We start from the raw sequence: 12,285 nt of genomic DNA, 5'->3' as shown, positions 1-12,285 counted from the left end.
AAAAATAGCAATCCATTGCTTTAAAATAGATGGATATATATATATATATATATACTCTATTCTTTAAAAAGTTTTAATTATTAACAGGTATTTATCAGTTTACATACATTAGTTACAGACTAGATAAAATTATATATATCTCTATTATTAATTATTGTTAAAATTTTAACTTCATATATAAAGAAACATCAGTTATTGCTAAAAGTAATAATTTACTTAGAAATATTATAATTTACTTGTTATAAATCTTTATTACATTAGTTTGTAGATTTAACCACTTATCTCATACATTCAAGATTTGTTTTTCAGGTTTAGGGGTTTAGGTGAAAAGTTAAGGTTTCACATGTCTCTGCCTATCAATGTTGTGTTCATCAATGATATGGCATGATCAGCAATGGATCCTTGCCTCCCATTTCATCTTCTGAGCAGCATTTGTGTGAATAAGATGCCATACAAAGTATATGTGAAAACAAGCTCTACTAAAATAATAAGAAAATGAATCATGTGAATTCTTTCAATACCATTTGAGAAATTCAGATGTACATTCTACATGTGGTCTTAGGGCGAGGTTTAGCAAATACCCTCAGTTATATTACATTGGTTAGTAATGTGTGGATACGTGAAGGTGGTGGAGGGTTGCTAAGGGCCACCATGAGAGGTGACTTAAGCTTACAAAAAATAAATAAATAAATAAAAAAAGGGCTCACTTGCTGGAAATTCTGCCACTTGTGTAGTGAAAAATCAGTGAGTATTGATTAAACTCTGATCATGTTCCATGTAAAGCTATAATACAATGTTGCTTTCATGAATAGGCATGCAAATGAGAGTTGAAGAAGCTACTTGAAAAACTTCATGAACTAAGTGTAAAAATTAAAATTAAGTAATAGCAGTTGATGATGATTAGAATTAAAGGAATAAAAAAATAAATAAAAAATAAAAAATCTAAATCAGAGAAGTCATCTGGATTTGTAGAGATAAAATTACAAGGAAATTCAAAATTTGGGATGTGGTGGAAATGAAAAAAAGAAAATTTTGATTAAAATATAATTGAAATTTATATAGAGTAGTGGTGGTTGTAGCAAAAATTGTTGTGGCATTATTAGGACCCATTTTATAGGACCCATTTTAAAGAGTTATGGCCAAATTTTTTTTAAAGTTTCCAAACTTCATGAAAAAAAATTATATTTTAAAAGTTTAAATTTTTAGATACTTTACATGCAATTCTTTGTTTTTAAATAATCTACACTTAGAAGAAGCCATGAAATAGACCAAATTAATTATGTATACTTTTATGATTTATTATGTATTTTTAATTTTTTTAAGAAGAATTTAATTTTTAAAAAAAATTTAAAATCTATTCATAACATATAAAAAAAAATTATAATTTATTGAACTTTCTTATATCATAATTTCTTGACTATATTTTTAAAATATAAAACCAAACATAAATGATATCACAAATATATATAAATTACCTAGATAAAAAGTGTTAAGTAAAAAGTAAATATAAGTAGATTTGGTAATATCTTGTGGTACAGCTTTTTAGAAGCTTCATATACATAGATTTGATTTTATAAGTGTTTTTGGTTAATTAATAGATTATAAACTTGACCAACAAGTTAGTGATGTGTTGCACATGTAGATAACTTGTGGTACAAGTTAACCATGTGGCACACATGTAAGAAACTTGTTTTACAAGTTAAACACATATCTTGCAAGTTGGACATATATTAGAGGTCATGTAGAATGTTGCTACATAGCTCCTAGTTAGATAGCATATATGGAAGCAAGAGTGAAGCCTTCTTCACTCTTGTCAACATATTTCTTGTTCCTAATCTTGTTTGAAGGGACTCTAGTTTTTTTTGTCTTGGATAATAGTCATTTCAGTTTAATATTATACCATCTTTGAGGAATTATCTATTATTTTTGAATGACACAAGTGTGTATTGATCCTTTGGTTTTTTGAGATTCATATCCTTGACAAAAGATGTATTGATTTCACACAATCACATGTTTTGAAAGTTGTAACTTTTTTTAATTATAATTTCTTTCTTAAATTTAAAAACTCCTTTAATTAATTGATTATTTTTAAAAATATTTATTTATAATTTATTTATTTATTTTATTCTATTTTACTAAACTTATAAAAAAATTATGTCTATTATACATTTTAATTTTTTTAAGATTCTAATAGAATTTATTTTTTTTTGGATTTTACTTTTAAATTTAAAAGTCAAATTTTGGTTATATTTCAAATTTTCAAATCTAAATTACCATCAATTACTATAATCTATTATTATTATTATTATAAATTTGATGAAATAATTAAGATGATGAATTAACAACTTATTTTACATCCTAATATTATTATTTCAAAGTAAGTGTAAGAAGAACAATCAAGTGACTTTAATCTTTAGCTTGCTTAACAATCTCATTTTTTTCTGGTGTATGTATAATCAGGTAATTATGCAAGATTCTCATTTTCTGCCTAAATCTTATCAATTATTTTTAAAAAATTTATATGTAAAAATATGAATTATTAATTAAATAAAATTCAAAAGATTCAAAAAATAAAAAATAAAAAATTATAAATTGTAAAAATATCTTTGACATGTTTAAATCTTACCATCATCTAACAAATTATCATAGAATTACTAATATATTTGTAATAAATTTAGAATAATAAATACACATTGCTAAATCTTATTTGTTAACTAAGTTGTCTAACATGAGACACATTTTTTATTTTTGTTAAAAACATCAGTAGGTCAGAATTTCTATTTATTCAACTTTATTACTATCAATAATATAGTCAATCAATTGCATTTATGAAACACACTTCAATGAAAATAAATATTGTTTCAACTTAATTTTTTACTTGTGTTACATTTTTTACTGAGGGTTATTTGATTTATGTAACCAAAACCTCATCTATTCTATATAAGAAATTGTTACTTGGTTTGAGCCAACAAGGCCTGAATTTTTTATTTCATTGTTTCTTATGTTGAAATTGAAACAAACCACTGTATATTCTTATATTTATATAAGTAAAAAATTTGATTTTCTATTGTCACCCATAGCATGCCTCCAAAATTTAAAATTCAAAATAAGATTATTACTTGAATGTATCTATTAATACACATTATAATATTTTTCAGAATACAGAATGCAGTTTGAAACAAACTAAAATTTACCCTTTGAAGATGTCATACTTACTCACATACACAGGTCAATCACATCTCTATTCTAACATTATCATAAAAAGATTCAAACCAATCATACTATTGCACAAAGACATGGCCCAACATTACATTTATTTCACTCTTTTGTACTCCAAATGGCATTCTTCACATGAGACTTCAAACTAATTATACATCATATTTTTGTGTACACGCACAAGGTAGTTTTTCTAAGGTTACTTGGGCTAAAATTTGTACCACCATTATACGTATTCAGATGTTATATAAACAAAAATACATTTACGTTAGTGCGTAACGATTCTGAGGAGGATGTTTTCCACGTTGGAACAGTAGAGGAGACCTCGAAGGTCAGAAGGACCAAGCCATATTCTTCCACGAATTCTGTCCACATGGTGCCCTTCATGTTCCTACCTACCACGGCCATCATCAAGCGGGCACCGATGACCACACATTCTCAGACAGTACCTTCAGTTCAAAGTCCACCTGCACCGCACCGCGGAATCATAGTTGTGGAGAGGACACGTGGCCCTCCCAATGCTCCACGGTGTTGTTCTTTTCATTAATCCATTGTTGCTTTTCTCGTTCATTCCGTTCCTAAGACCACCCCTAGAGACTCCTATACCCGTCTCGCCGTCAAGCAAGATAGACCCCCCTATACCCGTCTTCGCAGTTCGAGTACCCCGATCCCACAGAACTGCAAACACAACGATGAATCTTGCGTTTTGACGGAGGACCCAAGTTTGAAACAGTCAATTCCCGAAGTGGGGTTGCGATTTTCTCGAAGATATGGAGGAGATTCATGCCAAGGCTGTTAGTTTCTTGCAATGTTTCGCAATACCGAAAACCTGACGATCATGTGCACTTCAACATATGAACAATAATAGGAACAAAAAAAAGAAATCAACAGAAACTGACCCTCGCAATCTGAGTGAGAAGACAATTGTGGGACTGCAAGTGAGAAACATCGCAGCGTGAAGAACGATGGGTGGGTTTTGTGTTTTTGATATCTTTGAAGCAAGTGAAGACGAAATCGAACATGGGAAGATCGGGATTCGACCTGTAAGGGTAGCTCTTGCAGGGTGTGTAATCCCTCCACCTGCATGGCCGTGAGTTGCTGATAGAGGCCAGCCTTCTCGAAGGGCTTGAATGAGAGCCTTAGAAAGCACAAGGCCAAAGGATCGTGAGACGTGAGGCTTTCTTCAGTGTTCCAAGCCCACACACGTATTCATGTGTCACTTGACTTTTGATTTACCATCAAAAACTGAATGCAGTGGGGCCCTTGTGATTCCTGACGCGAAAACATCGGCAGGAGAAGAAGACTGCATCCACGGTTTGCATCGCTATAGATTGCCCCCCCCCCCCCCCCCCCCCCCTTTAAATTAGTGCCACCACTCCTTAATTAAAGGCGATCACAAATTATAAAAAAAAAGGACGTCGCTTTGTTGGAGGGTTTTCTAATGCTTGGGTTGCTGTGGGTGTGAAGTGGACCCCGCACACCCACTTTGTGTTCAAGTTTTAGCAGCAGTCCTATCTCTAATTTCAGGCAATTCGAAGCCGAGAACTGCAATAAGTTGCGTGTTCATGCATTCCCATCGCATTTACCCGTAAACGGTACCTAATTGATCCGTTCCATGCGCCAACAACGCTTCCGTCCCCCTTGATTAGTATTTTCGGTGGGGTGGTGGGGTTTGGACAAATATCCATGTGCATGAATTGTCAAGTTGGCGTGTGGTGGGATACAAGCGCAGGGCGGTCGAGAAATGTAGAAGTTGTGTAGTGGGGTCACATTAGAGAGTAATAAGCGGTCGGGAGAAGGACAGAGCAATCTGGTGTGTTGCATAGTGTTTCTTGGAGGTGATGATGTTGGTGGCGGTTGGAACAGGAGTGAGCGTTCTTTTTGTATAAACATCAAAACCGACGATTGAGCAAGAAGCGGCTAAGGGAGTGCTCGTATTTTTGACAGGAGGCCGTTAGCGGGCTATGTAATTGAAAGCCGAATTGATAAGTTACTTGTTAGACTGTGTTCAAGCTCCATGTGTTGAGTTTCGTAAACTCGTGAGAGTGCGGTGCAAGACGAGCTTGTCTCACTCGTTTGAAGAACTTGTAAACTGGGTTCATCAGATTTTGGCGGTTCAGCCCTTGTTGGGGTTGAATCCTACAAGTGGATGACCGAGGAAGACACCCCCGCTGTTGGGCTCTCGGAGCGGGAGGGTGGATTTTTAATGCTGATAATCGCTGGCGAGGGCGTGTGCAGGCGCTCTGATCACAGTTTGCGCCTGAACATTTGCTTCGTGAAGGAACCTGGTTGATTCGGAGACATTCAGAGACAGGAAGCAGGTGTTTTTCGCAGTTACATGAAAGTCTACACGAAACGCGGGGCCGACGAAGCCCATTTCGATTTCCAATTCTACAACTGTGAACTTAATATTTGATTCAAACCAGCCACGGCGTCAACGCTTGAGTGACGTAAATGTTCTTACAGATTTCTTACGCCTAATACCCGTCAGACTGTTAGAAGCGGATTGACGTTTTTTTCTTTTTCTTTTTCTTTTTCTCTCTTCTCCATTCAAATCGAAAAATTCGCGAAACAAATTACACAATGAATACGCAGCAATCAGGTTACTTTCTAGCTCCAACCCTAGTTAGTGCAGCTCCAAAGTTTGAGGCGGAGAGGGCGTCATTCCAAGATGCCGTACTCGGAGCTACTCCCACTTACGTCAAGCAGCTTGTTGCCGGAGGTGTCGCTGGCGGTCTATCCAAGACTGCTGTAGCCCCTTTGGAACGTATCAAGATTCTCTACCAGGTTGATGTTCCTTCTCTAATTCAAAAATTAACGTCCATATCCCCAAATACTACAATCCGCCGAACAAGCTTGACAAGTGCATTAAGTTGCCATCATGTGTCTGGGGATTCCCATTTTGTTTTGTTTTTTCTTTTTACAATCAAAGGATTTTGGCATGGTTGCAAGTTTCTGACGGAACTTTGGGCTTTGCAGATCAAGCATGGGAACTTTCAATCTATGGGAGTATTTCGATCTCTTTCCTGCATTACTAGAACAGAAGGCTTTCGCGGTTTATACAAGTAAATCCCTGACCCATATCTTTGTCAATTGTACTCTGATCATGTTGATCAAGCAAGCAGTTTTCAACGGTTTTGCCGCTTCTGTTAAGATCACGAGGCAGATCCGTCTTGTGACTCGATGATCTTCTCTTAGTTCTTGTGCTGAAGGATGTTTACCAACCCTAGTTTCTAACACTACACTATATTGCCACTATTTGCAGAGGAAATGGAGCTAGTGTTCTTAGAATTGTCCCTTACGCGGCACTCCATTTTGCCTCGTATGAGCAGTACCGTCATTGGATAATAGAGGGATGTCCTGCTACAGGAACCGGACCTGTGATTGATCTTGTAGCTGGTTCTTTGGCCGGAGGAACTGCAGTTTTGTGCACATACCCACTGGATCTTGCCAGGACTCGCCTAGCTTATCAAGTGAGTTAAATCAATGCGCTCATTCTTATGTTATCTGGTTTTCCGGTTGATTTCTTACAACTCCACGTCCTTTTAGAGAGTAAACCTACGCTGGTGTGATCTCCATTTAAGTTGTTGAATGCTGTAGAGGCTTTGATTACAATCAGAATTCCAGTGTGGGGTCTTATTTTTCCAGATCTTATTCTCACAGCATTCTGTGGTCTCCAGGTCAATAGTTTGGGAAACAAATCATCGTTCGGTCATGTTCTTCCAGCACCGTATAAAGGCATTGCGGATGTATGCACAAGGGTCTTCCAGGAGGGTGGAGTTCGGGGCTTGTACCGCGGAGTCTGTAAGTGCAACATGACAAACATTTAGTTCTTATCCTTGTTGCCGAAGTCTTGTTTCAAATGAACCCACAAACACTTAGCATTGGGAGATTTCATTTTGCCCTTTCGTCGTGTGGTAAGAGATCTCCATGTAAACCAAATTTGAACAGAACGTGCATTTTGGGGGTGGTGTGCAGGTCCCACAATGTGGGGAATACTTCCATATGCAGGATTGAAATTCTATGTGTATGAAACAATGAAACGGCACTTGCCCGAAGACTCTCGGTCATCCTTACCTGCAAAGCTTGCTTGTGGAGCTGTTGCTGGTATTTTAGGTCAGACTGTGACATATCCCCTGGACGTTGTCCGGCGCCAAATGCAGGTGCAATCCGAGAACGCATTAGTAGGTGCTCGGTACAAAGGGACTCTTGACGCTCTTGTCACCATTGCTCGTGGCCAAGGATGGAGGCAGTTGTTTGCTGGACTTGGTATCAACTACATGAAAGTGAGTGCATTACTTCTCCTAGTATTTCATGCGAGATTTCTTGTACTGGTTGTATGTTTGCGCATTTTGCACATATGCTGTTGACGATGGTGGTGATTTGTAGCGTTTCACAACTGACGTTACCAATCTGATGTTTGCAGCTGGTTCCTTCTGCGGCAATTGGTTTCGCCACATATGACAGCCTCAAGAGCACCCTACGAGTTCCTCCTCGTCAATCACAGTCTTAAATCATAGTTTTATTTCTTATTTTTATCATGCTAGATTTGCTTGCTCTGGAGTATACTACAAATGTCACAACTTATGAGAAAGTTACGTGAAACTGATTTGGAACCGAATTTGAACTTGTTGGCGGATGATACTATTGAAAATTTTCAATAAATATTGTTATCTTGTTGCACACGAAGCACACAAATCAGGATTCAAATCGTGAAATGTTGCGAAATTCTCACTGAATTCACTCATACAATAGTAGGAGAAATTTCTTTACTGAGGATTAGTTTTCCGTTCGGCGTATGAAAAGAGCGAAGATATCTATCTAAAAGTTGTTCAATACACTCGTCTTAGATTCAAACTCCTCACTAACACCCGAGTACAACACAGAAACACACCTGCGAGAAGCGCTGCTTGCAGATAATAAACCACGAAGCCAGTTATTCAAGGCTCGATACAATGCCGGTTAAGAACCCCGGAACAACTCCAGATAGTGATCCAAAGTGCATACATGTTGGCTTTCATAGAATGGTAGAAACAACGAAAGAAATGGTCGCGTTGTTGTTTGTTTCTCTTCGTTTGAAATGTCGGAGGAGAATTATGGAGGAAGACCTTTTGAAATGTCGAGCCGGATCGGAACCATCTGGCACCGAACGTGTCTCACTTACATCGGCGAGAAAAGGCCGCATGTTGCTGCGAATGGATAGCAGAGGCACACGTTTGATTGCCCCGCCACATTTCCGCGCCTCCGATCGCAAATTTGCGCATTGTTCATTGTAAGATTCCAAATTAACGCCAAGGATTTCCACTGCTCTTGCTCCAGGTACCGCTTCGAAGCATTTTTCATGAAAGTTCTTGGCACGCCAAAGCTCCGAAAGCTGCCACACAGAAAGTGCGTGGCGTCAGGGTCTCCCACTTCTGTTTTCAGTTACGGTGCACTGCCTGGTGAATTTGGAATTGAGCGTGTTTTTTTTGTCCAGAGAACGGAGATTGGTAACTGTTGTGATCGAGGAAATTTATGCTGGCTATTCTCTCCTGCGCAAGTTGCTTGTCTTTTGCAACCATTGTGAGCTCTAAATCTCTCTCTCTAACGATTGTAGGTTTTGATTATGTTCCCTCGTAGCGAGAGTGCTCTTCGCACACAACCGATTCAAAATCTTCTTTGGAAGCGAGTAGTTTTCAATCATGAAATGTATCTCATGCACTTTCTTACACATAGTCGTGGGGAATGGTTGAGTGCTGTTTTCATTGTGAACTCTCGAGAATCTTTCAGTTTTTTGAAGAGGTCGTCAGACTTTGTGGAGTATATTTCATCGTCCATCTTGCTGCTTGTTTCTCAAACTTGAACTGAATTTCGAGAATATATTTTGCGTGATCACCTTTAAGCTCAAGGCTGGATTTCTGTAGTAAGGTGTTATTCAAACTGTTCTTTTAGTGTTCATTTTGCTGCTTTTATCATGAACAGAAACGGGAAGTAAAGTTTGATTACTCTGGAGCGGTATGGGATTGCTGGTAACTTCCTTTGTCTCTAATTATTGGTTTAGGGTATCAGGAAATGTACAGTCATCGTAGCTCCAGCTACAGCAGAGGGGTTCATATTACATGAGTTGTCGTGTAAAGCCATCATCATAATTATCTTATTTCACGCGTACAGAGTAATTGGACTTCCTAGCCTGCAGTCACCTCGATGCCCTGCTAATACAGAATTTGGAATCTTTGTCAAACTTCACTCTCATTCCAGACGTTGAACGATCAGATGATTATTCTGTTATACAACTGGTATGCAGCTTGAATCGGCCCGTTCTTTTGCAAACAATGTCACTGAGATATTCCGCAAGACTGATTGCAAGCGATCGAAGTGTCCACGATGTAAGGGGTCAGGTTTGCATATGGATTTATTCACTGAGAAAAGCCCTTACTCCAACGAGCCCTGCTGGTTTTGTGAAGGGTTAGCACCTACCTTTCTTCATACACCTGCTGTGATTTTTTCCTGGTACGATCTCTGTTGGAAAATTGAAAATAGGCGACAGCGCATGCTGGTTTCATCTGATATTCCAAAAATGCATTTCTTCACGCAAATTATTACTGTTTGTTAGGATGGGAGTAATGTCAGTTGCTGGGACCGATGGCTACATGCTTGGACGATCAAATCCTGTACTGAATACAAGATGCTTCGAAATGCCTGCAAACTTGCATCTGTATAATGGAAAATATCCAAGTTCGAAAACTAAATTAGTAGCATACAAACCTCCGAAAGATATCTTCCAAGAGCTGCAAGTGCCTTTTTACACTCTAGATTCTCAGCGTAACCTTACTAAATATACTGCATCGAGCGATACGAGCTTCTCGGAATCCCTGAAGCCTGACCTCACCGGATGTGATGAATTTACGTCCTGGACATTTATAAGGCCGGAGCACTTAAAGAAGCAACATTATCACAGATTTCGTGCTAGATTGAATCTCCCATCAACCGATTCTAAGGCTGTCGTGGTCACAAGCTCGTTAGAATCTGAGAGGACTACCACAGCAGTACTTGGCGAATCCTCAGTGCTTGCGCCACGGATAAGTGGGATGACGCAGTTGGATGAAAGCGATTGTGTGCCTTGTGATGCTTCGCTCGAAACCTTTTTGAAAGAGGATTTTTGGAGTAACACAGGCAATCTGCAAATAAAAGATGTTCAAAATTCATACAATGCTGCTCTTGTTTCTGAGTTTCCCCAGACGAATAGCTTGTCTACTAGAAGAGCTTCCAGGACGTCTAGGGCATGGGGAAACGACGAGAATGCACTGGAAGCTACGGCACCAGCTCGCTTAGACCCAGATAGTAGAGATTATAGAGAATTTCAAGAAGAAAAAGAAGCAGAGGCTGTGAAGTCGTCCATCAAGTGGTTGAGTCAACCAAGATCATTACGGAAGCCGAGAAATCGTGTGAGAGAAGAAGCAGAAATACAGGCCAAGACTAGAGCGGTACGAGCTCTCATAACTCAAATTGTGGAGGCTTCATCTATCTCTTTGGATCCTCTCGTAGGTAAGAATATTGCAATCTCTCCTTTTCAGACCTCTTAAATTCACATCATTAAAAGTGTTTTGCTGTCATTACTACATCTCATCTCAATAGTTACGCGCCTGAACTATGTTCTATCCACAATCATTTGAATTTTACTTCAACTCTATCCAATAAAATAACATAGCATGAATCAACGATAAGGGTACGTGGTATAATAGTATGACAGCATACAGAGTGAATCTCTTATCTGCTTCAGTGACTTATTCACCACAGACAGTCTCTTGAATGATCAAAATGAGGAGGATGGATATGAAGACTTGATGGGACTGCAAAGTAAGAAGACCAGGTCTCTCTTAAGCTGGCCACTGGTGTCAAGCAACAGACCAGATCTTTCCTTGATGAATACGTTTCTCTGCGAGAAGGCAAAGGATGCCATGATCTACAACTCCAGCTCAACAAAACCATAAATTGATGTTTGGCACAAATAGACTCTGGGTGCAGTAATCTCTGCCAACCAACTCAGCACATTGTTGACATAAACATCAGTCATTGCTACATATAGAAAGTATTTTTAATATTAGTGCATGACTCATGGAAAGTAGGCCTTGGAGCTAACTATTGCAGTACTTTACAAGCAGTACAAAAATGTTCAGGTATCACACTTTATTGGTAATCTTGTTGATGCAATGAAGCTTTGAGGTGTATGTGAGCATTTCACTCAACAAGACCCAATGGTATTTCCACCAACAAACTCTGAAATCTGTACATAATTCCAATAAAACACAGATAAATCACCATTAAGAAGAGGGAGAACCTAAAATTATAATGTCAATTGTAACCGCACTATATAAACTAGGATTCTGACCAAGAATAATAATGCCCTGATCTCTTCTGCTCTCCTCTATTTCCCTTCATCCACAATTTATGTGATTCATTTGTTGTTCATGTGGAGTCCATACTAAACACAAGTATCAATCCTCAATTGACACAGTTCTGACAAATCTGATTTTAATATGAGATTTCAACTTGTTTTTTTTGGTAATTGGAGCTTCTTTGGTGAAGCGACATACTTTTGCACATTATTATATTTTGGTATGTTTTTTCACCCTTTTGAATTATGTTAAAATTTTCATACACTATATTATGGTGTGGAATATTTAAAACAAGTTCAACTTGAACATTGTTATTTGCATCATGATTTTTATTTTTTATTTTTTTTATTGGCTAAAATACAATAATATGCTAAACCTATATAAGTTCGTGAATTAATTAATAATCATAAATAGGTAAATTAGTTTTTACTTTTTCTTACTTTTTTATTTTTAATAAAATGTGAAAAATAACAGACGAAATTAGTAAGAAGTAGGAGTTACTCATTCAAATGTTAGTTATATGAGTTTTATAAGATAATAGTTAGTACCTTTATTATGAAATCCTAATTTTATTTTTTATGTTTTTTTAATTATTTATAATTGTAATTAAATTGAAAATCGTCCATTCAGAAATTAAGGTTCTAATAATATTTTAATTTTGATACGCTTTTGTTATGGTAACATCATCTAAAAA

At 37.4% G+C, this 12,285-nt stretch overlaps 3 protein-coding genes and 1 long non-coding RNA gene across 4 annotated transcripts; 3 read left to right on the top strand and 1 right to left on the bottom strand.

Annotated features, from left to right (window-relative positions):
* Nucleotides 1-3,324: 3,324 nt before the first annotated feature.
* LOC149986241 (uncharacterized) lies at nucleotides 3,325-5,593 on the bottom strand. Its single transcript, XM_090248065.1, has 3 exons — nucleotides 5,502-5,593; nucleotides 4,258-4,397; nucleotides 3,325-4,045 (listed from the first exon to the last, which is right to left on the bottom strand). The coding sequence occupies exons 1-3, from the start codon at nucleotides 5,591-5,593 to the stop codon at nucleotides 3,834-3,836; spliced, it is 444 nt and encodes a 147-aa protein (XP_090104191.1). The 3' UTR covers nucleotides 3,325-3,833.
* Nucleotides 4,647-7,899, top strand: LOC112278121 (mitochondrial carrier protein CoAc1). Its single transcript, XM_024511237.3, has 6 exons — nucleotides 4,647-6,003; nucleotides 6,196-6,281; nucleotides 6,482-6,689; nucleotides 6,897-7,020; nucleotides 7,195-7,502; nucleotides 7,643-7,899. The coding sequence occupies exons 1-6, from the start codon at nucleotides 5,800-5,802 to the stop codon at nucleotides 7,727-7,729; spliced, it is 1,017 nt and encodes a 338-aa protein (XP_024367005.1). The 5' UTR covers nucleotides 4,647-5,799; the 3' UTR covers nucleotides 7,730-7,899.
* Nucleotides 7,900-8,687: 788 nt separating this feature from the next.
* On the top strand, nucleotides 8,688-9,357 carry LOC149986240 (uncharacterized). Its single transcript, XR_016501187.1, has 2 exons — nucleotides 8,688-8,778; nucleotides 9,178-9,357. It is a non-coding gene; the product is annotated as an uncharacterized LOC149986240 (long non-coding RNA).
* Nucleotides 9,358-9,430: 73 nt separating this feature from the next.
* LOC112278120 (uncharacterized) lies at nucleotides 9,431-11,392 on the top strand. The gene is made up of 3 exons (XM_024511234.3): nucleotides 9,431-9,660; nucleotides 9,809-10,740; nucleotides 10,993-11,392. The coding sequence occupies exons 1-3, from the start codon at nucleotides 9,494-9,496 to the stop codon at nucleotides 11,184-11,186; spliced, it is 1,293 nt and encodes a 430-aa protein (XP_024367002.1). The 5' UTR covers nucleotides 9,431-9,493; the 3' UTR covers nucleotides 11,187-11,392.
* Nucleotides 11,393-12,285: the final 893 nt, after the last annotated feature.

The sequence above is a fragment of the Physcomitrium patens genome, chromosome 26 (assembly GCF_059467195.1).
Source record: "Physcomitrium patens ecotype Gransden chromosome 26, ASM5946719v1, whole genome shotgun sequence".
Classification (NCBI taxonomy): Eukaryota; Viridiplantae; Streptophyta; class Bryopsida; order Funariales; family Funariaceae; genus Physcomitrium; species Physcomitrium patens.
This window is presented reverse-complemented; position numbering and strand designations above follow the sequence as displayed.